At 48.9% G+C, this 27,941-nt stretch overlaps 1 protein-coding gene across 2 annotated transcripts; it reads right to left on the reverse strand.

Moving 5' to 3' along the window:
• Window positions 1-381: 381 nt before the first annotated feature.
• LOC144162487 (ribonucleoprotein PTB-binding 1-like) lies at window positions 382-27,941 on the reverse strand. 2 transcript variants are annotated; one of them, XM_077693040.1, is made up of 9 exons: window positions 27,415-27,930; window positions 20,781-20,853; window positions 16,647-17,302; window positions 13,630-13,723; window positions 11,675-11,733; window positions 10,824-10,907; window positions 9,592-9,930; window positions 9,183-9,347; window positions 382-4,744 (listed from the first exon to the last, which is right to left on the reverse strand). In XM_077693040.1, exons 1-9 carry the CDS (start codon window positions 27,652-27,654, stop codon window positions 4,580-4,582), a joined length of 1,875 nt encoding a protein of 624 aa, XP_077549166.1. In that variant the 5' UTR covers window positions 27,655-27,930; the 3' UTR covers window positions 382-4,579. The 2 variants fall into 2 exon arrangements, with proteins under 2 accessions (XP_077549166.1, XP_077549167.1); XM_077693041.1 differs by lacking the exon at window positions 9,592-9,930 and having other exon boundaries at window positions 27,415-27,941.

Consider the following 27,941-nt stretch of genomic DNA (forward strand, 5'->3'; position numbering starts at 1 on the left):
AAACAAAACTACCTTTCCATAACTCCACTCTGGTGCAACAAGTGCTGTATTGCTGCTGTGACGCTTGTCACTCAATCCACCTTCAAGTCTCTCTAGTAAGCAATCTCGTAACTACAAAAAGAACACGCTCCCAACAAAACCAGCATATTAGCAAACTATATATTACACGAGGAGCTCTGTCGCAAAATCTCTTCACTGCACTTAATTAGCCAATGTACATTTATACAATTGGTTAAAACTCAACTGGTGTTGAAATTGTGACTGACAAATCTCAACCACATGTCATTTACCGCAAAGCTACGTCGTAACTCCATTTGAAACAACTTCGCATAAAAATACAAGCACAAAAGCAGAAACAGAAAAAGACAGAAACTCCAGCCGTGGGGGTACTGAATCGTTTATTTCCTCGAAACGTAACATTGACTGATAATTATATACACTGAATGGATACAAATGAGTATACGTTGCACATAGTAGTCGAGGGGACGGGAAGGGCAGGGAACACGACTAGCGGCGGCGAGAAACGTTAGGGAAAACAAGAGAACACGGAAACGCAGGACTCCGCAAAATAATTTGTTACTCGAGCAGCATGCATACTTGTTTCAATGGTGCCCCGCTTACGACGAGAGCACCAAACGCGACAAAAAGTACAAAGAGAAAAACAAGGAGAGACGAGCGTCTATGCACGGAAAGGAAACAACAGCATCGTAAACATCGCGACACGAGTGGAACACTAACCAACCAACATGCGTCTGCGCTTGATAACTCTGCGGCAACTCGGATACTTGGTAGCGTGCAACCGTATATATATGGCACTACTTAAAAACCCTGATTGGACCAAGCGTTGAATAGTTAGTGCGGGCACGTGCAGAGCATAAATACAGCACCCACGCCAGGACAATGGTGGTGGCTGCCCTGGGTGGGACGAGGCAGGGACTCGAAAAGGGAGCAAGGACACAGTGTTCCGCCAAAAGCCACAAGTGCGTCGCTACTACAGACACAGTCGAGAGATACAGTGCTAACCGTTATTGTGGACGAGCTACGAGAGCTAGTATACTGTGCGGAGGGTTGGGGGAGAGGGCGAGGGCAATCTAGTTTCCAAACACGAAATACTGGCCGCACCGACGACGGGGTTGGCGAGAAACGTACGTCACACAGGCGCCGCTAAAAAGCACGTCTCAGTGATACAACACCTCCCGTCCTTGGTCACCCGATCCCGCAGACCGGAAGACTCGAGAAAGGGTGGGGGGGAGAAAGGGGTGGGCCAAATGGATTATGTACAACACAGACAGAACCAAAGCGTTCAAGCTACATGCGGTGATTATGTGCAAGTTTGTGTGCAGTGTGGTAACGCCTTCAACTAAAAAAACAAAGCAAGGTAAACAGAAAAACTGCCACAAGGAACGCACGACCGCTTTTGATGCCAACCGAGGAATTAAAAGAAATGCGGGGTTGTTTTATTAAAAAACGTTCCACGAACATGCATGCATACACAAAGCAACGTTTCCTCGTGTTTTTCGGCAAATGGGGGTATATATTTGTAGTGCTTCCTTATCGCACACTGAAATCGAAGCACTGATGTAGGGGCTAGGGAAATAGTGCAACGATTCACCAGGCTTCATTCAATAAACGGCCAACACAAGAAGGCCCACTACGCAATCAACCCAAGATGCGACGGGACACGGCAGGGATAGATAGAGAACTGACGGCAAAAAAGTACAAAGACACAATGAACATCCACTTACAAAAACAAAGATTAACAAAGAAAAAAGCTGGCCACAAAGATGACAACGGAAAAAATAAAAAAATGGGTTTGATCTTTAGCTACACACTGAAAGCTTTAACACGCACTCCTACGAACACACACACACACACACACACACACACACACACACACACACACACACACACACACACACACACACGTACAAAACCAAACATAATGGCAATAAAAAAAGGTAAGGAGTAACAATGCGAGGTATTATAAGTCTTACACCATGCACGGCCAATCGGGCCGACGGCCTGCTAGGACTACACTGCCGAGACGTGGGGGAGGGCTCCATAAACAACAGCGGAGTAAAAGTGACCAGAGCCCCTTGCTCACACACAGAACACGCACACGATGAAACCCATCACAGCGGCAAAAAAGAACGACGCACTAAATGCACAAAAGTACACGAACAAAAAAGGAACCACCGTCACTGCCGCATGGGTTGCCGGCACGAAACAGAATCCACAATTCACCACTGTCACCTCCTCTGTACAAGCCACAAGGACAAACACCACGTCACAAACAAAAACGACTGGGAAAATGCGTCCTAACGGAGAAAAAAAAAAAAAAAAAAAAGCGCCAGGAATCACTCCACAAGAAGAGTACAGGACTCCCCACGCTCAGAGCTTGCTAGAAAAGAAAAGACGCAAGAGACAACTCAGACAGACTACGCCAAAGAACGTAAAGTCAAACCGACGGCAGGGGAACGGGACATCCGTAGTAACAACAACACCCACACACACAAACCAAAACTCCGCACTGGCCGGAGCTTTCCAGCCTTTCGCGTTGTGAACGTTACTCTTGGGACTGCGCCAAGCACAGGACGAACCCCCTCTTGGAGAAAAACGCGCGAACGACAAAATGCAGTTGCATCACTCTACACAAACAGAAGAATACGCGCGCGCAAGACGGAGAGGGTCCGGAAAAGAACAAAAAAACGAAGAGAATGATGCCTCTGCCGGTCATCTCTCCTTTGTTACAGGTCGCTAGGCTATAAAGTCGAGGATGCTGCAAAAGCAGTGTGCATAAAGCGCCAGAAAGCAGAGGGGCATGTCTGCGTGTGTGTTGAGTTCGAAGGGGGGAAATCGAGGTGACGGCTCGCAACTCCTCCTCACCTGAACTTCTACTCTCTCCTAATCCATGAAGGGGGAGAAAAAAAAGCGCTAGTGGGTGACGGGGTCAGTTGTCGCTTGGTACATCAGCGATGTGACACCGTGAAATAAATGTTGTGTTTGTGTACGAGAGAGAGAGTGAGAGAGACATAGACAATGAAACGGCAGGCCTGCCTCTGGAAGTGTCGTCTGCATAGGTTCGTCCAACTGTTGCTGCTGCTGCTACCGCTCTCGTCGAGCGAAAAAACACTTTGATGGCTAGTTTGCAGAAAAAGGAGGGTCTCCACAACGTTCTCTCTTTCAGACGCCTATCGCCCCATCTTCTCCTCCTCAGCTGAGTGCCCTCCCCCCACGAGGAAGTGAAACCAACACAACTTCTACGACGCTCGCAGGTTGATGACGCGCTCGCTTTTCAAACTACTCCAAAACTAACGAAACCCTTGACGCAGCATCGCAGTCAAAACCGGCGGTGCGCGAAGAATGGAACGACGGGGAGAGGGGTGCCTCAGTGCAATGGTAAAACCAAAGGCAACAAAAGGACGAATCAACCCGAAACCTCGCTCTTCGAACGCCAGAAAAAGGCTAGGCAACAGGGCACGCTTTCCCTCCCAAAGAACGCACACTCCCTGCGTGAAAACTGGGAAGTGGCCGACGCCGGCGTAAAAGGGACGTCGGCCGTTGGAAGCGCTTCTGCCCACTGCGTTTTGTTGCGCGTGTGTGAGAGAGTGCATCAGCTTGGCTCCTCCTTGCGGCGGTTTACTGCCGCCCACTGAGCCACACGTGGAAAGTCGCACTTTGTTTCTGTTTTGTCAAGTTCCGGCCGTCACACGCCTTGTAAACTTGTGAGGAAGGCCGGAAAAAGGAAGCATGATCTTTTTTTCTTTGTTCTGCCATCGTCGTTGAAGACGTCGCCCCTTGCGTGGCAACCCCTTTCCCAAGTGACCTACCCGCCACCACAAGACCCGCTTGCCCTGCTCTTATAGTCTCGTCCTCTCCAGCGCCATCAGAGTTCCCGCGATGCGAAGGAAGTGATGCAGAAGTGTTGCATTCGGGAAAGGCAAACCAGGGTCCAAAATCAACAGATTTCGTAAGATGTGCAAGCAAGTGTCAATGGGCAATCATACATGTGTGGGAGGAGGTCGAAATGGAAGAAGTATCGAGGAGAATACAGCAAACATTGGGAGGAGCAAACTAAAATCCTGTAGATAATTTTGTCATCAGAGAAGACCAAGAAGAAAAAGGTGCGCGCAAAAAGATGTTTATCTGGAACACTAGCTGGAACGATGCTAGGGGAAACAAAAGTGTAGCTGCAAAAAGGTTTATCCGGAACACTAGCTGGAACGCCGCCAGGGGAAACATGGAAAAGCGTAGCTGCAAAAAGGTATATCCAGAACACTAGCTGGAACATGTTTGGGAAAAACTGACAAAAGTGTGTGTGCAAAAAATGTCAACCTGGAACACTATCCAATAAGATGCTGAGTAAATTAAAAAATCGCGGCAGAAAAAAAAGTTTATCTGGAACACTAGCCGGAACAACGCTCGGGGAGAAAAAAATCCTGTCGCAACGAGGATGTTTCGCTCGGCCACCGGTCAATGGCCGGTGGGCTGGTCTCCTTCACGAGAGGCCCGTGGAGTTGGAGGGGCCGAGAGAGGGTGGGAGGCACGGCGGGGCTCGAGGGGGGGAGGTGGGCGGGCCTTAAGTGCCCACCTTCATCTTCTTGTAGCGGAAGTACGAGTCGGCGTAGTGGCCGCCGAGCGCCTGCGCGTGCTGGCCGATGTAGCCGTGCTCCGGAGACGGCTCAGGCGAGGGCATCAGCTGATGTACCTTGCGCTTGCGGTCCGACGGGGACATCTCAGACTCCTGCAAGGGGTGGGACAACGGATAATTACTTCAGACTCCTGTAATGGCCAAGCAAGTAGTGCTCCTAGCCAGCATTCAAACTAGCAGCTTAGTGTCACTATATCAGGTTACGGAGTATCGGCTAACATTGTTCCAGAGTATTGGCACTCTTTTCCAACGTTGTTCCATGCCGCCGCCATGATCGCTGCTCAGTTCGCATCAGGTGGAATTTGTTTACACTGCGACGGTTCATAGGCACCGCTTTTTTGTTGTTAATGCTTATTGATCAGCCAACTCTGGTAGACTCAGCTTGACCTCCCTGCTCTGTGGCCGCGAGCGACTGACGTCGTTCCGAACACGAATCAAAGATAACGGGTGTAGCAGCATTTCAGCAGCAGAAGTGTGTCCGAAGATGTCGTATTGCTGCATATTCGGCAGGGTTTTTAACAAAGAGTTAGTGGTGCGGCCTTCGAAGCAGCAATCTCACAACACCAAAAATGGCTGCCATTGCTGACTTGCGTGCCTCTGATACCTTATCTAGTGACACTACAGTAACCCATTATAACAAGACGGTGGAAACTGGAAATTATGGACATGTTTTGCGCCTGGAGCAGAGCAAAATGAGCAACCAAAGGCTAGTAGTTCTTCAAATTAAAGGGACCCTGCCACATTTTTTAAAAACTTTTTTCTAAACCGGAAACGCGTTTTGCATGCAGTCAACATGTGTACTGAGTACTTAAAATAGGTAGTTACGAAGTACCTCAGCCCAAAATTATTCCTCTACGCCCATCAGATAACTGACCACTCGATCAAAAAATCTTCCGCTCTTCCCCAATCCCGGCATTGCTTTGAGCACTCCAATTATGCCATTCGAACATTGCTGTGGCTATTAGCCAGCACCCCCCCTCGGCTGCAGTAAAAAACACCTTCGGTAGCCAATTTTAAAAACATAAGACACGAAGGTAAATATCTGCAACCGCTGCACCAAACGCACCACGCAACTAGAAGAAGCATGCGGCGCGACTCTGCACTGTTCGTTCCGCCGCATGCTCTCGATATTTCTGTACCAACACGCGTGCAAACCCGCGCCAACACTCCAGGCCGCTCGTCGACATGTTCACTCGAACAGCAAGGCGAATCTGCAGCAATGGGCAAATCAAGCAGTGCTGCTATGTGCAGGCGATAACTACAGTGGAATCTCGATGATACGAATCTGGGTGATACGAATTTCTGATAAGTCCCTGCGAAATTGCATTGTTTTCAACGGGAAAATTTTCGGCTCTTACGAACGGACCTGCGCGGCCCGGCGGATACGAACAAGCCAGCGAGCAAATGACTGCGACGTACGGGATCGCTCCCCTCTTTGTCGCGCTTTCTCCAGGAACGGCCGTGCTGTTGTTTTCAGCTTGCAAAGACACGATGCGCACTCCGCAGGCGCGCTGACGTCGCCGCGAAACCACTCGCACGCTGCGCGGGGCATGGCCGGCCGCGGCAACAAGGCGGCGGCTTCGGTCGCGAAGTGGTGCGGGGCGCTCGAGCGACCGTTTTCAACCACTCTTTATTTAAAGTGCCGCTCAAAGAAGCACAAACGAAGTTTCTTGCACAGTAAATGAGCTAATAATGTGGACGAAAACGGTGCTATAAAACATCATCCACGCCGCTAGTGAAAGCGCCAGTAAAATATTTGCCGGGGTGATAAGCCTAAACATGTCCGGTGGAGCCAGCCAGCTTTCTCGGCTGGCACGCTCCTTCCACTGTTGTGCGTGATGCGCGTCATTTTCTGAGCGAGGCAGGAGCTGCCACACGCGCGTAATCGTCGACGCGGGCATGAAAAATCCCATGCGCAACGCCGACGCGCACGAATCGCGTGCAAAAATGCGCCATGCGGTGCACGCTTTACAGGCACCGTGAGTGAGGAAAAGTCCAGAAAGGACCATTCAGCGACATGGAGGTTTAAAAAAAGCAGAAAAACATCACAGATTTCTTCACGCGAAAGTAAGAAAAGAAATAAACGAAAACTTTTTTTAGTGCTCAATTTTCTGGTCTGTGTTGGTTCATACGAATTTCGAATGATACGAATATTTTTCGTGGTGCCGTGAGATTCGTATCATCGAGATTTTACTGTACACCTCTTACAGGGTTTCCAGGCACAAAGGAAAGAATGGCGGTGTTTATCAGAAGTGTTGCAGGGCCCCTTTCACGTACATTGCCTTCATGGCCCCTTACAAAATTCTTGAAGAAATGTCCATCTCAAATTCCCCAATCCCAACAATCGGGGGTGTATCTCCACTTGGAAGAAGGCAGCAGCGAGTGGAATTACCTGTTTGTCAAGTGTTGCAGGGCCCCTTTAAAGGGACACTGAAGTGAATTTGTCAAGCTCCCGTTTTTGCTTGCACTGTGTAGACTGGCTCAAATTAGCACACTTTTCATTGTTTTTACGATTGACAAATCGGTAATTATTTTACAAAGCGCGAAAGAAGAAAAACTACCATGTGCGGTTTGCGGCGGCCGCACCAACTAAAGCTGTGACGTTAGGAGGAGCGGGCACCGTGATTGGACGATGCCCAAGGTGAGCAACCAAACAAGTTTCGGTTTCGGTTCTGTAAAACACAACCGGTGGCGTTGTTGGATGGGCATTCTCAATGACTAAGTAATCTTCGTACCGCGATTCTGCCATGTTGTCAGCTGTAAAAATGCATAAAGATAAGCCTCCTAGGACGGCTTGGAATCGTAGCATTCACTAGCCGAAGCCTACGCAGTGCATGAACGCCCTCCGCGTACCCGTAGACGCCCAAATGTCATGCGCTTTTCCCCCATAATTGGAGCTTGCCTCCCTCATGCCTGTATCGTAAAAAGCGTGTTCGCACCAGGCCAAGGGTCTGTTCATTCTGGCCTGTGCCCACTGCCTGCAAGCAGTCGGTGCTTATGGCAACAGCACGCCAACGAGAACTCGCTAGCGCGCCATGCATGTGCCAGCCTGCGCGCGTTTTGTGAACTAGTTCGTGTAGCCATGAACGTTGCGGCCCAAAAAAAGGTGAACTCAATATAGAAAACATCGGCGGAAAACAAAAAAGTTAACTTACAAAAAAAAAAAAAAAAAAAGCACGTACCCGCGGGGATTCGAACTCGTGATTTGCAAAACATTTGCGGTGACATACCCTGCGCCCCAGACTACTGAGCCACGGAGCGGGACGTGAAGGTCTTGCTAATATAGGGTATATATTGTACAACCGGTTTACACTTTTATTTAGTTTTGGCATTTCAAGCAGCTTAGGTGACTATTTGTTGTACTGCGATCGTGCAGTAAGCGTCGCCCGAGTTTCCACAGTAGCTCACGTCTAGCAATTGCATTTCGTAGACGGAAAAGTGTTCGCAGATGCATAGTCGTGCTGCTGACCGCTGTGCTTGTTCGCCCAGCGCAAAAAAGTGCTTCCCGCGCCCTAGTTTTACGCTGTACGGTAAAAATATCAGTTGATTTTATTTCCTTAGTACCTATATTGACTTCGCTGACTCTTCTCCCGCCTTCAAGAGGCCTTATATTTTCCTACTGGCGTACCAGTCAGCGAAGCGTCGCATGTGCGCTTGTGCAGCACTTGTGTGAAGCGAACTTGACTTGGAGCTAGATACAGTGTACAAACAAACCAAGTAAAGAAAGGCACATTCTTCCATTCACAAACGTGTCCTAGCTTCGTTTCAACTAAGCAAACGAATTGCGACCAAGCAATTTTTTTTTAACCTCCTTGATTGCGACGACCTGCCGGCGGCCGGTGGACGAAACGCTGGGCCGACTGACTCTGTCGGCCGGGGAGCCGTGCAGTAGCGCAGCCAATTGCCAGCTCATCCCCTCCTGACGTCACACGAAAACGCCACAGAAAATGGGCGAGCGTAAAGAGAGGAGGACAGCATTTTCGAATTAGTTTTTCTACTAAATAAAATCGCGTAAACGCGCCTAGAGTGGTCGAAACATGGCCTGGGGACTCCGGACTACAATTTGCGCTAGTAATCCCGCAATGTTTACATGTCACTTCAGTGTCCCTTTAATGTACACTGTCTTCATGGCCCCTAAAATTCTTGAACAAACGCACATGACAAATTCCCTGATCCCGACAATCGGGGGTGTATCTCCGTTCGGAAGAAGGCAGCAGCGAGTGGAATTGCCTGTTTGTCAAGTGTTGCAGGGCCCCTTTAATGTACACTGTCTTCATGGCCCCTAAAATTCTTGAACAAACGCACATGACAAATTCCCTGATCCCGACAATCAGGGGTGTATCTCCGTTCGGAAGAAGGCAGCAGCGAGTGGAATTACCTGTTTGTCAAGTGTTGCAGGGCCCCTTTAATGTACACTGTCTTTATGGCCCCTAAAATTCTTGAAAAAACACCCGGGGCCAACTTCCCCCACCCCGACAAACGGTGGCGCCTTTCGGCTTCCGAAGAAGGCAGCAGCAGCGAGTGGGCTCACCTGTTTGTCGTAGGAGGAGCCCTGCTGCATGATGGGCTGGCCCGACTGCTCCTGGGACTGCTGCCCTCCTGCCCAGGCCGACTGCCAGCTGCAAGACGCGCCGGGCGGAGTCTGCTGGTCGCGGCTCTCGCTCGACATGTTGATGGCTTCGTTGTTCGCCTCAACCTGCACAGAGAGGGAGGGAAAAACAGCTCCGTAAAACGCCCAACTTCTCACTGTTTCACATCTTGCACGATTTCAGAGAGAATCCTCAACAAACTGAACGATGCGCTCGCTCAACGCCGTTGCACTACTAACAAAGCTAACGATCCAACCAAAGAGCGAGCGACAGAGACGGCTTCACCACGCGCTCGGCCGGTGGGGAGAACTCACTAAAGGGGAGAAACCGTGTCGCACGGGGGGTGGTTACCTGCTGCTGCTGCTGGGGTTGCTGCTGCTGGGGCTGCTGTGGCGGGTAGGTGCCCTGCTGCTGTCGCTGGCAGGCGGCCCCCGCCGCCTCGAAGGAGGCCCAGCTGGGGTGCTTACTAGAATTATCCATGGTGGAATAATTAAGTGGACACTGGGGCTGGTAGACGGGCTCGGCGCCCTTGCGCTTGTGGCGCTCCTCGGGTGACCCGCCGTCCTCCGCCACCTGCTTGGCCTTCTCCTCCCCGCCCCCGCTGCTGCTCGAGGCCGCCGAGCCGGGCTGGCCACCCTCGTACTGACCTCCCTCCGACGGGGGCGCCGGCAGGCCCAGCGCCATCTGGCCCTGGGCAAAGGACACACGGGGGGCAACTCCATCAAACTCTCTCCTCCCGGGGGGTCCTAACGCTACACCTGTGTGGCTACGAGGAGCGCCACAGCGGACGGCTACGGGTTCATTTTGAACAACCAGGTATCTCCAACGTCCGCCAATATCTCGACACACAAGCGTTTTCACTTTCCGCCTACTGCATCTGAAAAGTGGCAACCATGGCCGAGATCACACCTGTACCCTGATTTTAGCAGCACAGCACCTTGGTGGGTCCGACAACACCGGACGATCGTACCCGCGGTGGTTGGGTTTTGGATAAGGCCCGATCGCCCTACACACAAGGAGGGAGATAACTGGCAGGTGAAATAGTACAGTCTAAGATACCGACAACCAGGGCCCAACTACATCTTGAGGGGGACCATTCGATGCACGAGCAACAAGCTAAGGCACTGCAGCAGCCAGGCGAGTGCAACGGGAGCAAGTGGGCCGCGTAGCCCCACAAGAGGGGCACGGAAGTGAGTGAACGTTGTCCAATTACTTTACTGTACAAAACTGTAGTATGCATACGCCACATTCTGGGTGTTTTTCCAGCCTATTTTTTAAATATAAAAGTGCATTCGAAAGATCACGTTCTCTCGCACCAAACCCCCCCACCAGTTTGCCGATAATGTTCTGGCGTGCCGTGAGGACTACATTTAGTCGACCGCTATCCTACCTAACACGTGTACAACCCACCTGGGAACACAAGAAAAAGTCAGTGTTAACCTTTGAAGGCCGAAATACGTCGCAAACCTTGGCGACAACATTACAGTAGTTCATGCAGCGGCCGCAAATGATACACAGTGTTCTTCCCTACTGCAATCCGTCAAAGATAAACTAAACATGAGGGGACAAGACTAAACACTTACCAAGGCCTGTTGTGTGCAAATCTGCTGGTTGAAGAAGTTCTGTAGTGCGATGAGTGCATGGTTGCTTGCCGCAGTCGTCGAAACCTGCCAGTGGAAGTTTTTCCACATCAGATTATGGCAATTTTTCTACTATTACACTCTTATAATGTGCACGTGCCTGCACATTAAACCCCCCAACGTGGGACCCACACAGTTGGCGGCCCATTTGTGATAACCAGTACAGAGATAATGCCCTGAAACAGCAGTAGCAAGCCCAGCACCAGAAGCATCGAGGAAAGGAGATTCTCTGGTAAAGCAAGAAAACAGTAAAACTGGCACTGGATAAGCAAACATGAGTGTACTGAACAAGGCCGGTCACAGTAAAACTAACGATACAAGAAAACAATTGAAAAAAAAAAAATGAAATTAAGAAATACAGTGTCTGGAAGGCCGTTCAACGAATTTTGAATTTTGGAAGACCAGGCTGGAACATGGCTCAGTGTCTCTTCCTGTGGTGTAAAAGTTCCATCTCAGCTGCCTGCTATCAAGAGCACTGGTTCAAGTCTAGCTCTTGCATCATTTAAATTTTTATCTACATCATTAGAAATTATAATTTTCATGGCTAAGGTTAGTTTTCGGCATTTTAAATGACTTCCTTCTGTTTATAAGGTAGTGTTAGGGTTAGTTAACATTATGTTACGTTAGGGAGAATGAAGTGGTGGCAGACGCAGCATTTTTTCCCAAAACACAAGTGGACGCCACTTTAGTACCGTTGAACGGCACTCAAGTTACAACACACACACACACACACACACACACACACACACCACACACACGCACAGAGCGAGCAAGCGAGAGAGAGAGAGACTCACCTGAGACGCGTTCTTCCCTTTGCCCTTGAGGTTGATGGCTTTCTGGAAAGTTTTTGCAACTGAAAGAGCATAGGAAAGGGGAAAAGTTAACTACCCATACACATGTGGCAATGCATGCCGCTTTCCTTAAGAGAGCTAGGCAGTTACCGTATTTGCTCGCGTAATGAACCCACTTTTCTTTCAGAAAATTCGGCATGAATTTGAAGGAAGGATTTATTTTGCGGGAAAAAGTTCCGACCGATTTTTAAAAGTTGAAATTTCATGCAATAAATATAAGAGAAACGCTGTCGAATACCTTTCTACTAAATACACACTGGTAATTATGCGATGGAAGTTGCTTTTGTTTATTCACAACATGCCAGTGGCCCCCCACTCGCCATAGGAGCTGTCCTGCTCAGGAAATTCACTTGCGGTTCCACGTTCATCCTTGGCCTACAACAGCACATCGTATTCTGTGCTGTCAAGGCACTGCAAAACTTTCTTTTCCACACTCCCTCCTTTGAGCCCACAAAAACCACACTGCGATCCCTGTTCATCGCCCAAACCCCTTGTTTCTGCCAGAAGCGTACACACACTGGGGTCAACACTGAAGTGAAGTGTGCCACCCATTCCCACGGTTCCCGTGCGCTTCACTGCATGCCCCCCCACCTTCAGTTCAAAACCGGTTGTGTAGCTCATGTACTGGCCCACCCCACGCCGCGCACCAGGAGCATAAAAAAAGGCCGGAACACAGCTGAACGACAAAACCACGGTTCCGTGATGGACAAAACCTGTGCTGTTCCGTGATTTCGCATAACGGCGAAATCACGGAACAGCACAGAGTGGGGAAAGAGTGCGGAGTACATTTTGTGCTTTATTCGCACACCGCAGCGCTTTCATGGCGCTGTACGCGAGAAGGTTTGTTTTGTGTTCAGCAGGTGGAGCTCCGCAAGCACGCCATTTTTAAATTGTGAGCCACGGCATTCGCGCTCACGTCTCCGGCTACTGTTGCGATTTCTTCTTGTTCGAATGCGTTTTTAGCGTTTCTGCACGTACTGTGGTGCAATATCAAGTTACTGTGATCATCTGCGGCATCTGTAACCACGCCGAGATAAAAACATATTTACGCTGCATTTGTTATGCAAGCCAGGTGACAAAAAAGTGAATTCCCAAGAAGAAAGGGGTGTGGGTGTGTGTGTGTGTGTGTGTGTGTGTGTGTGTGTTCATTATGCGAGTAAATACGGTAATTGTTTCTCCACGTGCAGCAGCCCTATGCACAACAGTGCATTTTTATAAAAAGCTACAAGCATCCATGCATGTGCACAAGAGCACTCGCAGTGCTGAAAGCCACTTCACTAAACTGCCAATGCTACACTGCTTCACAGCTTCCTCCACTGGCAGCCCCCTGGAATGCTGTCCGATCCAACAGGCCACCCTGAAAGGCATTCACCCCCTTCAAGTGCCATCGGTAACACTGTTTTTTTTTTCTTGCGCAGCGCTTTCATGTACCGATTCAAAAACAAATATTTCAGAGCAAATCAGCAACACATGAGTTCCCAACAATTACAGGTCTCTGCTTTTACTTTTTCTTCCCTCAAATCATGGGTCAACGATGCGCTGCGCTCCACAGGCACAGCAGCTCGAGAACAGCGAGAAACAGTGCGGCCGCACCACAAAACTGGCCAAAGCCACAGGAAAAGAGCCAACCTCTACGTTATAAAATGAAACCTAGCAAGATAGGCGACTGAATGAAAAAGCCGCTGGAAATTTCAGTGGAAAATTGTAGAACTTTGGCGCAAATTTCGCTCGAAACTTCGACTATCATTTGGCTCGGATGTCAAGCCTGCCAGTGGAAGAAGGGTATAACACCCCCGACTGCTTCTTTCCCACCTGGCCATGGTGTGTTGGGCGTAGAATTTAAATGCCGACACGACTGCAAAGCATTTTAAAAGTTTGCCCCATTGATGGGAACTTACCCTTAGAGTTCTGCACAACCGAAAATTGGGCGAGCAGAGCGGGCGAGAGTTGAGGCGTCTGAATGATACCATTGTTCTTTTCCAGCTTCTTGGCCTGCAAGACACAGAGAAAATGAGCGGATGATCATTAACCCAACTTGCTGCCCTGGTTGGTCGACCTCTTTTTCACTAGCCATACTGTCCCACGGTTCGACCTAAAGATTTTTGCCCTCGGCCAGCCAACCAAGTGAATAGACAACCTTTTCGTTGCTTCAGCTTAGTTCCCGCCTAGGTGCAAAGCATTCAGCGACAGCACAATACTTTACGCTGCAATGCCTTTAACCCCCCCCCCCACCACACACACACAGAAAAATGGAACTGCAACCTCTGTTCTCCAAGCCCTTCTATTCGGGCCTATTCATAAGTTTGAAGCAGCATTGCCTGTCTGCATTGCAAGATGTTGGTCATGCTTGTACAGTGTAGACCGCTTATAACGTATGTCGCGGGAGCCGCAAAAATCCGCACTATAAGCGGTACCGCACTATAACCAAAACACGCGCGAATTCAACCACATCGCCACCTATCGCTCAAGTCAACCTATATTTATCATCACTCAAACGCACAGCGCTTAAAAACGAAGGCACGGTCTATATTTCGTATTATTTTTAACATCAGCCGCTGCTGCAGGGCAAAAGCGCAGTCTCAAAACGGCGAGTGCGGCTTTAACTTCCGTTGTGTTTGTTTTGAAAGACCATGGCTGCGTTTTTAGCGTCTATGAACAAATGCCGCAAGACGTGATAAGAACGCCAGCGGGATTTTTTTTTTACCCCGCCTTGTGTTCACGATGCCGAAGGCGGCTGCTTATCAGCGCAACGTACTGGTGGTGGAAATCTTCGGCTTCGCGCGGCTCGAATGTTCGGAAAGGGAAAGAGCGGTGGCTTATCTGCAACAACGTTCTAAAGCGTGAACCGAGTGGTAGATTTGGTATCGCGAAAACGTGCAGTGCTCGCAAGCGCGGATACAACTGGCGTGGTGTGGGCGGCGCGGTAAGAGGCGGCAACATGGCGTCGGCACTGGCCGTGAAGCGGTGCAGGCAGTTCCAGTTCTAACCGCTCGCTGAAATGCCGCACGGGGCGCAAGCGAAGATGCTCATGCAAGAAAAGAGCTAATAATGTGGGCGAAAAGTGGAATATAAACTGCCATCCACGCTGCTTGTGAAAGCGCTCATCAAAAAATACCGCGGTGGTAAACCTAAACATCTCTGGCGCGGCTAGCCGGCTCGGAGCGCTTCGAATCTCCCGCCATTAGGTACGCGTCTCCCCATTGGTGCAAGTCGTCAGGCTCCTCCCACTGCCACGCGAAGAAGCCACCGCGAGCGCGAAATCGTCGATACGAGCACGAAAAAAAAAAAAAAAAAAAAAAAAAACGCCCGACGCTGATGTGCATGATTCGTGCGCGAAAACGGGCCATGCGGTTCACGATTAATAAAATCAACTTGCCGCGCGCGGATCTTGTCTGCCGCTATCGTCCGAGGTGCATCAAGCAAGGTCAGTTGTGGTTATCAGTCAGGTACGCGCGAACTATAGGGTGCCTTTTTTTTTTTTTTTTTGGGGGGGGGGTGTCCACGTTAGAGGAGGGCAAGGGGTGCACGCTGCGTCAGATGGCCGATTTCATCCTTTCTTTTTTCTTTTGCTACCCTAAAACGATGCCTCAGCTGCGCCGGTCGATCAGCAGACCCGCCGAAAAACCGCACTATAAACGGTATTGTGCTTCGGCCAACCGCATCTTAAGCGGTATGCTTATGCATTGAGTTCTATGGGAGGCAAACCGGTGGTCGCAAAAACCCGTGTTATATCCGGTCCCGCACTATAAGCGGTTACGTTATAAATGGTCTACACTGTACATAAAAACGGCATTCAATGCAAGTATTAAATTTGATGGAGACTAACTTCTAGTTAACCCTCCTCTTCACTTTCTTTCCAGCGCTCGCATAAGGCTTGAAGGAAAAAAAAAAAAAAAAAAAAAAAAAAAACTCCCATTGGCTAGCTAGTATCTGCTTGCCAGTGATATTAATTTTCATGTCCATACCTCCACACCTCCCGGTGTTAGCTCTACACATTCATGCGCTGCGTCATGTGTCAACCCACGAGTATAAATAAGCAAGCACTACACTTGTACACCCACTGTGTCGATGGTCAACCGACAACAGGCGAGCCCAGTGCCACGTGGGTTGGTCAATAATAAGCATGCATGGTGCCAAGAGTCAACCAATAATAACAAGCATGCACACTGTTCAGGTTCAGCCAATAATAAGCATGCACAGTGCTTGAGGAATGCCAGTATGCACGGTGCCAAGGGTTCGCCTACAATAAGCAAGTGCTGTTGCTGAAGATCATCCTTCAACAAGCAAGCGCAGTTTCTAAAGGTCGGCGACAACACGCGAGTGTGGTTGAACCAAGGGTTGGGTGATAACAAGCAAACACAGCTTCTTAGGGTCAGCCAACAAGCGGGCGCAGTTGCCAAGGTCGGTCGACAAGTGAGCACAGGTAAGTGAGGGTTGGCCAACAAAAAGTAAGCACGGTTGAACCGAGGGTCGGCTAATTAATAACAAGCAAGTGCGGTTTCCAAGGGTCAGCAAACAACAAGTGAGCAAGGCTGAACCAAGAGTCAGCAGACAAGTGAGCAAGATTGCTAAGGCCAGCCACCTGCAAGCGAGCGCGGTTTCCGAGGGTCAGCAAACAACAAGTGAGCAAGGCTGAACCAAGAGTCAGCAGACAAGTGAGCAAGATTGCCAAGGCCAGCCACCTGCAAGCGAGCGCGGTTTCCAAGGGTCAGCAAACAACAAGTGAGCAAGGCTGAACCAAGAGTCAGCAGACAAGTGAGCAAGATTGCTAAGGCCAGCCACCTGCAAGCGAGCGCGGTTTCCGAGGGTCAGCAAACAACAAGTGAGCAAGGCTGAACCAAGACTACAAGGGAGCGCGGCTGAGCCGAGGGTCGGCCAGGGAGGAAGGGCGCGCGCCCCCCAAAACAGCACTCGCCTGTTCCTCGATAATGCGGTTGTAGAGCTTGTAGGCGCTGACGCCCGGGGAGGTGAAGAGGATGTTGAGCCGGCTGCCGTTGAGGCAGTGGCCGTGGAGCAGCTCCTTGGTCTTGCGCGCGTCCTCGTGCAGACGGAATTCCACTACGCCGAAGCCCTGTGGCACGCCGTTTACGATGGACAGCTGGCAGTAGGTGGGGCTGGCCACGGAGGTGAAGAGCTGCCGGAAGGCGTAGATGTCGCAGAAGGTGGTGGGCAGGTTGCCCACGTACAGGCAGCGGGGGTACAGGTCGGCGTAGTTCACCAGGTTGTGCTCGAGCCAGTCGCAGTGGATCTCCCCCTGGCCCACCTGCTTCTTGTGCAGCAGGTTCTTGGCCTGGCACGCCACCGCGCGGCTGCAGTACTCGACCAGGCCGAAGCCCAGGCTCTCGTCCGTGGCGTGATGGTAGATGAGGAAGCAGCGCACCACGGGCCCAAACTTCTCGCACAGCTCCTGGAACTGCTTCACCGCCCACTGGGTCGGCAGGTTGGTCACGCACAGGAAGCTGTCGCTGCTGCCCATCTTCAGCTTGGCGTCCGTGCCCAGCAGGGTGCGCGGGAAGTTCCACGGCCGGATCAGCGGATCAAACTCGTACGAGCTGTCCACCTTCATGCGCGCTGCAACGCCAAGGGGGAAACAACGGTCAGGCCAAGCAAATGAGCCGCCGTCCCAGAAAAACGCAGCATGCCTAGCACAAGTTTTAGTTTACATGACTCGTGGACAAGTGTTTCAATGTTCGGCGCCTTTATAGACACTAAGGCAGGATATTGTTAAAATTCAGCCCTAAAATGTGAATTGTTAAATTCCTAATTAAAATCCATTCTTCCTAGCCCTCTTTTACGCCACTGCTTTGCCAGTCACTGCGTGTTTCATAAATATTACCGTGGCTCGCTCCGTCATCCGCCTTACACTGTTCCCCCGCACAAGCATCTTATCGCAGCTTTTACAGGTCGCCCGCCCTTGTGTTCATACTACTACTTTTGCCACTTCTTTCTTTCGTCAGAGCTCACGACTTTAATGGCCGTCCCCAGATGTCACGTTTTTATTTTCTCTCATCAAGTTTTCAGAACTCAATGCTTACTTTTCAAATTGTTAACTTGTTCACGCTTGATGTATTTCTGACCCACCCCTTAAGTAGTACTCCCTGCTGGGAGCCTTTAAAGGGGCCATGCAGACAAAACAAAAGTTTGGTTCATTTGAAAGATTGTCTCACTAGAATCGTAACATAAACTTCGTTCAAATAGGTTACATAACTAGGAAAAAAGGGAAATGGACATGAGACCAACTAGTTCATTTCCCGCAACAGAACCTTGATGTCATGAGCCCTGCTGTGCGATTGGCTGAGGCAGGCAAAAGCAAACGCAAATTAGGCAGGGCTTACAGCTTGCCGAATGAATGATTTGCGCTTAAATGTAGGGAACATTTTTTTTTGGAGCAGTAAGAACTGTAAGGTGAGCAATTAAAGTGACGAATGAACACGTAAACATCAAAGCAGTTAGTGCAGCACTTTACCGGCTGACACTGCCTAACGCAACCGTAGGACGCGCAGGACTTGCCCGAAACAACACTGACCAACTGACATAAGCGGCACGGTCACTTACATGACCATGTTTGTCGAGACATAGCTTACGTTTTAGAAAACAATTAGTACGAAACCTAATAAAAATACAGCAGGTAAACAAGTCCGGCCAGAAGCAAAGCGCGAACACTGGTACTTCAGCAGCATTGCAGTGCCATCTATTAAAGTGAGCGATAAACTAGATTACCGAGCGGCCGTCTGTGAGATGGTAGCAGCCCTGGTCAGCAGGCCATCTTTTAGTTTTCAGGCCCTGCTCTGGATATGTCACAGTCAAAGTCACGAAAACACGATTTAGTGGGAGAATTCAAAATTTGGGTTAAAATGTCTCACCTCTCGGTGAATAAAGCATCGTTTGCTGCCTGAGGGCACTATAAAACACTAAATCTTTGGAATACAACAAACTTGTATTTTGCCTGCATGACCCCCTTAAGTAAGTAAAACTGAACTGAACTGAACTGGACTGAAAATAGCAATGCTGATGCTGTAGTACATGGATTAATATAGCAGCAGAAATAAGTTTGTTGAAGCCAGGTGTCAATGTTGGCAAACTAAAAAAAAAAAAAAAGAAGCAAACTGGAAATGCAGCACCAGCGCAGGCCCATTATTAGCATGAGCCTCTTAATTAAGCAAATCTCACATACAGGTCATCCCATATCTTCAAAGCTACATTTCAGAAACAATATGCCAACCCAAACGAATCATGTTTATGCCGCCCTTTTTCCAAGTTGCTCTGCCAAAAATTTCTTGAAAAAGAGAGAGAGAGAGAGAGAGAGAGAGAGAGAGAGAGAGAGAGAGAGAGAGAGAGAGAGAGAGAGAGAGAGAGAGAGAGGAGAGAGAGAGAGAGAGAGAGAGAGAGAGAGAGAGAGAGAGAGAGAGAGAGAGAGAGAGAGAGAGAGAGAGAGAGAGAGAGAGAGAGAGAGAGAGAGAGAGAGAGAGAGATGTCCCGAATGTGAACAAGCTTGCTTCGGCAGGGGTACCAAACAAGATTAATAAAATAACAGTCCCCTGCAATGAATGGCCAGCAACACACCTCACTCCATTAAAGCACCGAGCACTTGGCTGGTTTAGTGGCGCATCAAGCTACAACACGCCTGGAGCAGACAACAAAGCAAGCGTAAAAAAAAAAATAATAATAATAAAAAAATAAAAATAAAAAAAATAAAAAAGAAAAAAAGGAGAAAAACCTGCGTCATGACTCCACATACATCCAAAGAAAAAAAAAAAAAAGGCTAATTATTATATATGATTTTGAGGTGAGGCCATTGCACAGCAGATTATGCATAATGCCTGCATCACAATAAAAACCCCTAGCAAGTATTTCGCAAGACGAGTGCAGAACGCATGACAATCACGGCGGGGGCAAGTGCTCGACACAATTGAAGTTCATTCAATGTTTGACGCAAAAATATGCCGGCCAAACTAATGTTTACACTACGACCTTTATCCGTCTATCGTCAAAGGGCCTACAACTTTGTTTACGCAACTCTTGAGTTCACCTCGACTCTCGTGAGACGTTTTCCATGGCACGCGCGTCTCCGTGGTTACTACGCCTCCCAGATCCAGCTGCAAGCTGCCGCGGCCATTGTTCCCCGACAACGAGACCCCGACAACCGAAGCGGCATTGTTCACGTCGGGACGACAGGTGCACGACCAGACTTCTGTGAGACAAGCCGCTTGCACTCAAACCCTGCCTTGGTAGGCGTCCAGCTTACAGTTGGCTGGCAACAACGATTGAGCTACCTGGCATCGCAACAGGCCGCTCCAAGCACGCGTCCTCTGCAGGCAGCCCCTTGCAACAGCCTCGCAAGATCACGAAACAATACAACGGGCCGAGTATAGTATTGGGCGAGTTGGTGATTCATCTTAACAATACAGCGCAACAGAAACAAAGACTTAAAGCTGAGGCACAGTTGATATGTAGATTACTTATCGGGTGGAATGTTTTCATCGTAGGTGTGTGCATGCGCGTGTATAAATATGGCTTGTTTCTGTAATAAAAGTTCAGTTGAAAGTCAGCGCCCGTCCTGCGTGCCTCAGCTTAAGTCTTTGTTTCTGTTGCGCTGTATTCTTAAGATAAAATATAATGGGGCTTCGGGGAACAAGATTTTATGCCGCCGCTAAAAGCAGAGCTCAAACTCCTCCCACCAGCTCCCGTGCTTTCACAATATTACGCCCATGGAAGGTCAGGCCTTGATGGGCTCCACGAATGCATTGCAATTTTGATGTGTATAACACCTTCAACATTTCTAAATTTCTGACTAAACTAGAAGTGCTGCCGTTTTTGGGTGGGCTATCTCTCGCTACTTGACAGTAAGACCACACACTCACACAAAATCTTCAGGACTAAACACTGCTTGAACTTCGAGCATTTCAAATGCTCAGCGGACTCTCTCCAAGTGATGCACCCAGAATTCAATAACGTTCTTGAAACAAAAATGGGTAACAGTGGAAACGCCTATTTGACAGCATCAGGGGTGTTAGCAAACACACAAGCAGAGCTCGAAAAGGTGACTCACCTATATGCGTCCTCCTGTTTATTTCTACCTTCTTCACCAGGGTCCCGGTTTGTTGGAAGAAATCAATGATATCCTGCAAGAGCGCAGAGGAGCTGTTCAGTAACAAAACTAACATTCAGCACACGACAGGAGGATGACTGGGCAGGGTTGAGGGCAGGGCGTGAACTTGTCGTTCATACTTTGTTACAACTCTGACAAAACTAAATCATAGTAAAACAGAAGCACAATTTCTTCCATTCGAACCTATGGCCTTTCTTTCTTTACAGCCCTAATGAAAAACACCTGTCATTTTTTTTTGGATGAGGCTATCCTTAATTTTTGTCTTTACTTAAGTATATGTTCCATTCTTTTTTTTTTTTTCATTTGGTTCAAACCTGGCACTCCGTCCAGTGACTATACGTGGGTGCAAGTAAGAACAGCAATAACTCATGTAGTGTATCACTCCGCCAAAGCTACCGACCCAGATGTCAACCCACCAGTGCATTTTGAAAGGAGATAACGATTAATGCGTGACACAGTCTGCTTTGTCTCACCTACTTTGTTCATTTCCGCAGGAATTTAGAAGCAGACGATGTCCGGAAAATCCCGGCAACGACTCGCGTCACGCTCAAAATACTCGCCCTAACACACTCTTTCTGCCATGCAAATTAAGGAACAGCTGGCTGCAGTGCTAAGGTGCAGGAGCAACTTGCATTGTTGTTCTTAAATATCAAATAAACGGCCGTTGATTACAAGCCTCAACAGACTCCGAACTCCCTGCAAACCGGTCAGGGCACAATACGGCATTATTTCGCACCTGACTGGCAAACTTAAAGCAGCCACATGCAGTAAACAGCCGGATCACTCAATTTCAAATATCTTGAGCAATTTTGTCTTCGCGCTAAAATGCAAGAAACTTTGATAACCTGACATTACTGATGGTAAAAGTCAATATTGTTTTGCGCTCGCCTTCTCGCCCAAACATCGTGCAGCCAGGCCCCTGTTGTGCTTGTTGTCACCTAGTTATCTAGCATCTCCCCCTTGCAAAGTGCAAACAATGCTGCCTGTTTACCTCAAACACAGTATTACCAGCTCGCCAAGCTTTCTTTTCACATTCGAAAAACCTGAAACACAATCCCGTTTGTTCTCTTTTTGGTTTGTTTCCAGGTCCAGCTGGTGGAATTTGGAAGCAGTGAACTGCAACAGGACTGCATTCACTGGAATGCCTTTAGATGTGGCGTGTCTTCATTCCTTCATCAGCCAGGGTTGCCATGACCCGGCTGCAGCCATAACCGATGCCAGCTGTGAAGCTGACACCATGCTTTCACAACACCATGACCGAAGGCTGTTCAAACCATGTTTCCCGTCCCAGAAACCATTTCAGAAGGCTCAAGCACATTTGTGACAGTGCAGCAGTTTCTTTCGGTTACCAGGCCAAGCTTCTGCTGCTGTGACAGTAACAGTGGCTCAGTTCATTGTTGGTGCTAAACTTCGACTTTACTGCTACAAAAAAAATGGAAGGTGGTGGGGGGGCAGCTTCGAACTAGTGGTGCGAAGACGGGGCAAACAGCAACGCTGGCGGCCCCACCTAACTTACTTTTGGTTAGGATAAGTTTACGCATGGTTATGCTTGGAGATTCGGCCAGTCCTCTTCTCAGCAATTCCACAATTTCAATCTTCTTGGACAGCAAGCATTTCAACTGGCTATATTAGACCCGAAAAAGGTTGAATACCGAGACCTCTACAGGAGGATTACAGTGCATTAGGCCGGGTGTTGTCTTTTCTGACCACGTCACAACAACCATGCCCACTGCTATTCCGGTTGCCACGTGTGTTCAAAAAACGCGGGCGAAAGTTTTGGAGAGATCTCCAACGGGTTTCAGGTTTCAGCGAGTGGGGAACCTAACTGACAACGCGAAATCAAGCAAATTTTATAACAGCAGAGCTGCTTAGGCCGAGCCTTTTATGTCAGTCACAACAAAACACCTCGAAATCTCAAGCAGAAAATGTTGTTAGGGAGGTTCCGGGAATCAAACCCGGACCTTCATGCCGTAAAACTGGCCACATAACCACTGGGCCACCCGGAAGGCCCTAAGTGTACAGGGGCTAGCAGGCGGGGAACATGTCCAGCCAGTTCGGGAGGGGGAAAAAAAAAAGCTTATTGTAGTCGGAATCGAACCTGGGTTCCTCGCGATATGAAACAGACGTCTATCCGACTGAGCTATCATCGCATTCCGGGCGTACAGCATTTCCTTTGGGTTCGTAGCAAGGGCGTCAGCTTTGAACATGGCCGCAGGTTCTAGCTTGTGCTAACGCGGCCCACTTTGGGACAGATGTGAAGGCCTGCGGACGTAACCATCTGGACATGCCAGCCTTGCAGATCTTTCAGCGGCAAGTTTGGAAATAAATGTGCGGTGTGCAACAGCTCTGCTGTTTCTCTAGCCTTGCAACACCGGTCCAAGCTGCGCCAATTTTTTTGTATCGAACTGTATTACCGTAATCAGCTACAATGCAAATGATTGACATGACTGCTATTGACAAAGCACTATGCAGGGATCACAAACATAGTGCCCAAAGATGTTTTTGCCAAGCTACAGTACCTACAGCACTGCCTTCTTGTCGTGAAGATCCCAATCTGTTTTAGTTAGACCGACATAATTGCACATAATTATTTAACATGACTTTATTAGTAAAAATACGGGCATATCAGGACAGAAGAGCCAATTACGTATAAAGATTTTTCAGGCACTGTCTGTCCCACTTATATCTGCTCATGTAGTTTCCTATTAGTGTGCATTTTTGTCCTCAAATAAACATTGCATCAGTCCAATCTGTATATTTGCCTGATTATTAATGGTTGTAAGCTCAAGCAGCAATGTTACATTTCTAACAAGTTGCATGTATTGAACAACAATCAGTAACACCTAGATTCCTATCTGCCTTCCCAAATAGCATGGGCTGTGATTGGACAATTTTAACAAATATGAATGGCTGTAGAGCACGCTGTGGAGATGAGAACTAGCTCACTATCACTACCAGAACACAAGGGACATATGTTAAATGTTTCATTTGGTGACTCGCAATCTGTGCCAGACTTGCGAAAGAATACTCTGTGTTACATACAGTGGACAAGAAATGCTCATTCGATTGTGTGCGCTATGGCAATGCAAGTTTGTTGTTTCATTTGTTTATCAGCAGCTAGTGATAGACTCGTAAGAGAATGCCCTGTGGTGCATACCGAGCCTAAAACATTGTCACACATGCTTCCATAAAAGCGGGCTGGTGTTAGCATATTCAGCAAAGAGAGCACTGATGTGAGCATTATTTTTGTTTTACATCAACTCGAGAGAGATCTCTCAAAAGTTTCACTGAGGGAGTTGCGAGAACTGAGGCCAGTGAGAATACATGTGATACATGTATTAAAAAAAAACAATCATGGTGAAATCTATCAGGCCAACAGCAATGGCAGTTGCACCGGTCCCAGCCCGTAAGCGGATGAACACAGTCTCAAACTAGTTTCGACACCTTCCTTTTAACCAGTTTCTTTTGCCATCATTGCCTTTATTGGTTCTATGCTTCTAGAGTAGCTTCGCTACCCGTGGGTGCCCTGAATTTCAGTTGTCCAAAACCTGAAGGCTACTATGAAGGGCCTCCCCAGAGCTTGCCTGATGGATTTCTTGACCGCAAAAAGTACTTTTTCGTCCTCAGGGTCGCAGAAGTGTGGCAGCATGTCAAGCTCTTTATAGTACGACATAACACCCACTCAAAAAGGTACACTGCACAGCAAGGCTTGAGCTTCGAGCCAGATTTCATAGTTACTTGTGTTCGCTAGGTCAATCTCGCAGAAGTTCTAGATTTTCGCAGTCGATAAAAGTGCAATTTCTTGCCCTCCCTATGTTCAGTTTGATGTGTATGTTGCGATAAGTGCACTTTAAGGTCAGCCTTAAAAGGAACCAAGACTGCCATTAATAAGAGGAAGTGACATGTACAATCCAGTAATGCCACCCATGTCATTCTATTTCAGCTTGAAACACAAGCAATGCCCCTTTAATGTCACTCCCAGCCTCCCTCTCTTTCTGCAGCATTTCCCTGGTTTTGTGCTTTTTGCAGTTTTTCTTTCCTTAGGACTCACTGCCATGCCAGTAGATAGACCCCTTCTATTTTCCCTTGCTGTTTTGTCTTAAGATGCCCACCATGCTAAGAACCTTGCCCCTTCCTAAAGAAAAAAATTTGCTTGCAACTTCTAGGTGCACGTATCCTTACTGGTAACATTTCACGAAAGAAAACTAAAATGACACCATTACTCCGAATTACCAACAGAAACCAACATTCAGGATTGCCATTGGCATTCCATAGCCTGGATAATTACACTGCCCCATATTTCTTGACGCCCATTTCCCTTTCCATGAACAGAAAGGCATGACAGCAATAAAATACTCTGAATGCACGAACGTTGCGAATAATGTTCTTTGAATTCGCGTTCTTCAGCCATTCAGCATTCTTATTAATCAATAAACTGCTTGAATGTAGCGTGGCAAAGCTTGCAACAAGGGTAGCATCGCCAGTTGAGCATAAACACACCCAATTTGGCCATTATTTTCCACTCCACTGCTGTATATGGCTTCGACCTGCACCAAAATGAAGTTTACGCCAATTCAAGACTGTAAAGTAAGAGGAAAAGAAAAACAAAACAATTAGCAGTGTTTTCTAAGCAGCTGTTGACCAATGCTACTAATCACCATGTGGCTCAAGTAGACAGAACACCTTAAAAGACATTGTCTCCAACATGCAGCAGAGATGCCAACATTTTTAATTTTAACATTCACAACGTGCACATTTATCCCCCAAAGGCAAAAATAGGAGAAAATGGAGGGTGGGGTGAGTTTATTGCCTTGGATACGCAACAGAACTGTTTATAGCAGCACAGCTAGCAGCGAAGCTTTGCTTGTTACAAATGGACACAACATAGAGCAATGAATGTGTATTAATTCTTCTGGTCTATAATGGTCAGGTGAACAGACAAGACTGTTTTCATACTCGCGCTAGAAGGATCGACACAAGATTTAACTGCAAATTAGCTTTCACATTAATTCTGTTCGCTAAACAAACCAAGCGCCTCCTAAAAAGTCCACATTAGAATCCTGACGCAGTTTTCGAGGCTGTTTCCCTCGGCGTCATAAAATCCTTTCGCTGGTCACCACTCAATGGAGAACCGAAGATTATCTGTTTGCACGCCTCACAACGACGCCGAAATGACTAACGCAACACTGCTTTTAATCCTCATAGCGGCATTTCCACTACGCAAGGTAGGCAGAGATAAGGCACTGTGAAAGTTGCTGCTGATAAGGAAAACAAGAAAAAAACCAGGTCAGTTTCCGGCGTCGCAACAAGGGCTAGCGTTCATTGACTTACAACTATCTCGTGTGTGGGCCTACGAAACACCCTTTATCGCGGTTCAAATGTTGCTTTAGTATTTCCAAGGACAGCGTTATGCGTCCAGGCCGTGCCAGCGTATCTGCCTACTCTACCGATCCCGACTTCCGCAATGCCACACCGTGAAATTTACTCCCAAAACCAACCATAGGTACGCTTTCCTTTTCTTTCCATCGAATTTCGTCGAAAGCGAATGCGCGTCAATGCTCAAGGGGCTAGCAGTGGGAGATCCACGGCACAAAAGTCTTTATTGACAAACAAAGCCGACCAGGAAGGAAACGCTCAATACGTCCGCGGTCGTTTCCGCGTAAGGTCATTCCCATCTACTTGGCGTAGCGGCAACGGTGACAGCACGCGCCGCCGTTCCGTCCTGATTTCTACGATGGCTCCGATCCAAGATGGTTTTATATTCTTGGACTGGCGACCGCGGTCGCCGCGTCCCAAGCTAGAACGACCACGCGTCCGTTCGGGCGCGGAAGAACCCGCGTCAAAGGGCGCATGCGGCCGAAGCCCATGCGCGCCGCCCAAAGACAACACAGGGAGAAAAAATAGTCCCGCACATCTTTTTATACTTGTAAATAAGAGGCACACTGCAGCAAAAGGGGCACCGCGCAGCCCGGGTCAAATAAAAGCGAGCAGGCGATCGAAGAAAATAAAGAAGGGGCGGGAGAAAAGGCGCGCTGCGCAGGAAAAATACCACCATGGGATGCGGTACAAAAAAAATCGATACACTCGCACGCCACCGCCCCTCCGCCGCTGCCTGCGCGCACCCTCGCCCCCATCCCCTCACCGGCGCGCTACTCTCCTCCCCGGGCACCGCGATGAAAAGAATTCACGACGAAAATAACGAGCGCGCAAGGAAAATCGGAATAAAAGGTGTCGGCAGCAGCCAAGCAAACACAACGGTGCGCATGACATGTTCAAAGACGCTGCTTTCGAGCAGCGGTAATCAACACACTGGTCGCGGGCTTCGTGTCGCGGCCCGACCGCGGCAAGATAAGGCCGAGGGAGGGGGAAAACAAAGAAAATGCGGCGCTGTGCTGGCTTTGTGGACGAAGAAGCGGGAGCCCGCCGCCGCCGTCATTGCGGGCGCGCCAAGCCCTGTTTGTTTACGATCGCCAACAGCGCTCCGAGACGAGCGCCAGGGTTCAAACTCGGACCGCACGCTGACCCCGGCGTGTCACGCGAGCGGGGCGTGCATACGGGGACACCAGAGACTCGCCTTTTCGGTGACTGACGGCGAAAGATGAACCATTTGGAGATTCCGGCCGTTGTGGAACTGGCGGAGGGACTGTAGCCATCGCTCCTCGCCCTGGCCCGAGTCGTTGCCGTTGATGAAAGGGCAGTTGGCGTCTCCGCTGCATATTTTCTCGCCTCCTTTAATCTGCGAGTAGCAGTCCTTCATGGCTATTCCGGAGTTCAGGCCGACACTTCTCACACCTGCCGTTGAACAGGCCGCCATATTGATGCTTTTTAAGTCTGCTTTCGCGTCCCGCGCGCATGCGCACGGCGGGCCGAATTCATCTCGCGGGAAGAGGGGAGGGCCGGACACGTTTTTGTTTGCTACATGCGTGTTTGGCTTTCTGCTTGTGCTTCGCTGCTCTCTCGTTCCTGTCTGGCGGCGGGGCCGGGCAGCTCGCTGCTGCTGCGGCAGCGCGTATTTACTGCGCCCTTCGGGAACACTGGCCCCTCCGGTTTTGAGAGCGTGCCGCCCGATGCGGGATTTCGGTTTCGGCCGGTCGTCGCCGA

The sequence above is a fragment of the Haemaphysalis longicornis genome, unplaced genomic scaffold (assembly GCF_048455015.1).
Source record: "Haemaphysalis longicornis isolate Haplotype H1 unplaced genomic scaffold, Haemaphysalis longicornis Haplotype H1 scaffold_12, whole genome shotgun sequence".
Classification (NCBI taxonomy): Eukaryota; Metazoa; Arthropoda; class Arachnida; order Ixodida; family Ixodidae; genus Haemaphysalis; species Haemaphysalis longicornis.

What these genes read in the sequence shown, in the direction of transcription:
- LOC144162487 (XM_077693040.1), bottom strand. Translation starts at nt 27,654, where the DNA reads ATGGCGGCCTGTTCAACGGCAGGTGTGAGAAGTGTCGGCCTGAACTCC. An exon ending in TTTGCACACAACAGGCCTTG is followed by an intron (nt 9,931 to 10,823) that starts GTAAGTGTTTAG and finishes TCCTTTGCCCAG; the next exon opens with GGCCAGATGGCGCTGGGCCT. An exon ending in GCTCCTCCTACGACAAACAG is followed by an intron (nt 4,745 to 9,182) that starts GTGAGCCCACTC and finishes CACCCCTTGCAG; the next exon opens with GAGTCTGAGATGTCCCCGTC.